The 1792-nt window shown below is 32.2% G+C and overlaps 1 protein-coding gene across 1 annotated transcript in view; it reads right to left on the bottom strand.

Annotated features, from left to right (window-relative positions):
* LOC112903905 (heterogeneous nuclear ribonucleoprotein R-like) overlaps nt 1–1054 on the bottom strand; it is a 6689-nt gene extending 5635 nt beyond the window's left edge. The window contains exons 1-2 of the mRNA XM_025979466.1: nt 1046–1054; nt 183–419 (exon numbers count right to left, since the gene is read on the bottom strand). Coding sequence (XP_025835251.1) covers nt 183–419; nt 1046–1054 — 246 coding nt within the window. The remainder of the gene's footprint in view (nt 1–182; nt 420–1045) is intronic.
* Nucleotides 1055–1792: the final 738 nt, after the last annotated feature.

The following is a 1792-nucleotide window of genomic DNA, read 5'->3' as shown; positions in this document are numbered from 1 at the left end:
ATATATATATATAAAAATAATAAAAGAAGCATGTGCGTTGCAAACCAGCAACAACACGAAGTAACGACAACAGCTCAATAACAGTAAATGTGTGCGTATCTAATCATTAACGTTATCATCATCATCATCATCTTGTGATATGTGTATAACTATTATGTATTTATTTAGACATGGCGACCCACCGGTTGTGGTTGTCGGCCTCTTCCTCTAGCTTGGGGTGGGGCCGGCGGTGGATAATCGTAATAGTAATCTTCATACCGGTAATACTCGTCATAATAAGGATCACTGTAGCCGCCTCGATAATCCCCATAACCGTAATAGTCGTAATCGTAATCTATAAAAATACACAACAACAAAATAATACCAGTCTCCCAATTTTTCGCTTTTTCTTTTCTAGAATTCTTTCCATCAATCCAATACTAATATCACCATTAGCAATATTAAAACAATATTAGCAAATAATTAGTAGTCAATTATTTGTTATTTTTGTTCGACTTTATTATAACACCCATTAAATTTCTGATAACTTTGATAAGATTTCGCTTTCGTTTTAAGAATCACTTGTTCATATCGTGTTTAAACCAAACAATTAGATTAGGTATGTAACTATTTTAAAATAAAACGAAAAAAAACATGCCGGGAAAAGTCAAGTAACGATTCTTGGCCAGACAGAATAATTACAGTAGCAGCTCTTCGTATTTAAATAAATAAACACTACGTCCACTAAGCATGCATTAAAAATACAATCTGAGACCAATGACGACTTACTTGAAATTGTCGAATATGAATGATGCGAGTGTCTAACTATACCAAATATGTATATATTAAAGGAATTATCGGCATCGCCATAAATGAAATTTAAATTAATAATGAAGAAATTGCTGATACCGATACATTTTCACCAATGGGTACAATTTGTCTTAGATTGTATCTTTAATACATCCTTTTATTAATCGGCGAATAATACTATAAAAAGAAACATCAACAACAATAACAAGACGTCCCTGCACCAGTGCAACTTTGTACTTTTAATGTACTTACTTACCCGCTCCATTGCTGCAAGCATGAAAATTAGAAAACTCAAAAAGGGCATAAGGAGGAAAAAACGACTAAAAAGGGCTAGGGAGGGAAATTGGACTGGCGTAAAAATTCAACACATACACATGCAGCTTGTTAATTATAAAAACAACAATGAAAAAAGGGTAAGTAGTAGTAGTAGTAGTAGCAGGTAGTAAAAGAACGATATATAAAAAAACAATGCGTGCGCAGTATGTAAATAAATGCTTGTACGATGCCCTTTTGCCTCTGGCGGTGCCCCATACTACGGCATTTACATCACTTTTTCGTTTAGTTTTATTCATGAGGAAATTGTAATGCAAACATGCGCATATTACATATCCAAAAATACAAATATATGCATGTATATGTATATAGTATATATAAATTATAACAAACGATGTTTTTTCCCATTTCTTCTCTGTTTTTGCCGACGGTTTTTTGTTTGGACCAAACGAGTACATGTCGGAACTTCCTTTAGAGTATTTTAATTTTTATTATTACGTTTAAAAAAATTGACAATACTCGTTCAGTCCAGTTGTGCTTCTGTAACAAGACTTTAAACAAGAACAAAATGACAATCATAAAAAGTACACACAAAAGTATATACAAGATTTAAAAATTAATAAAACACCGTACGTACGCAGTAAAATGATTAATTCGATAATGACGAACTAATGAAAATGCTTTACTTTTTAATTAAAATTGTAATTAAAAAAACGGGAGTCAAGCAGTT

This window comes from Agrilus planipennis, unplaced genomic scaffold (assembly GCF_000699045.2).
Source record: "Agrilus planipennis isolate EAB-ADULT unplaced genomic scaffold, Apla_2.0 scaffold1081, whole genome shotgun sequence".
NCBI classification, from domain to species: Eukaryota; Metazoa; Arthropoda; class Insecta; order Coleoptera; family Buprestidae; genus Agrilus; species Agrilus planipennis.
This window is presented reverse-complemented; position numbering and strand designations above follow the sequence as displayed.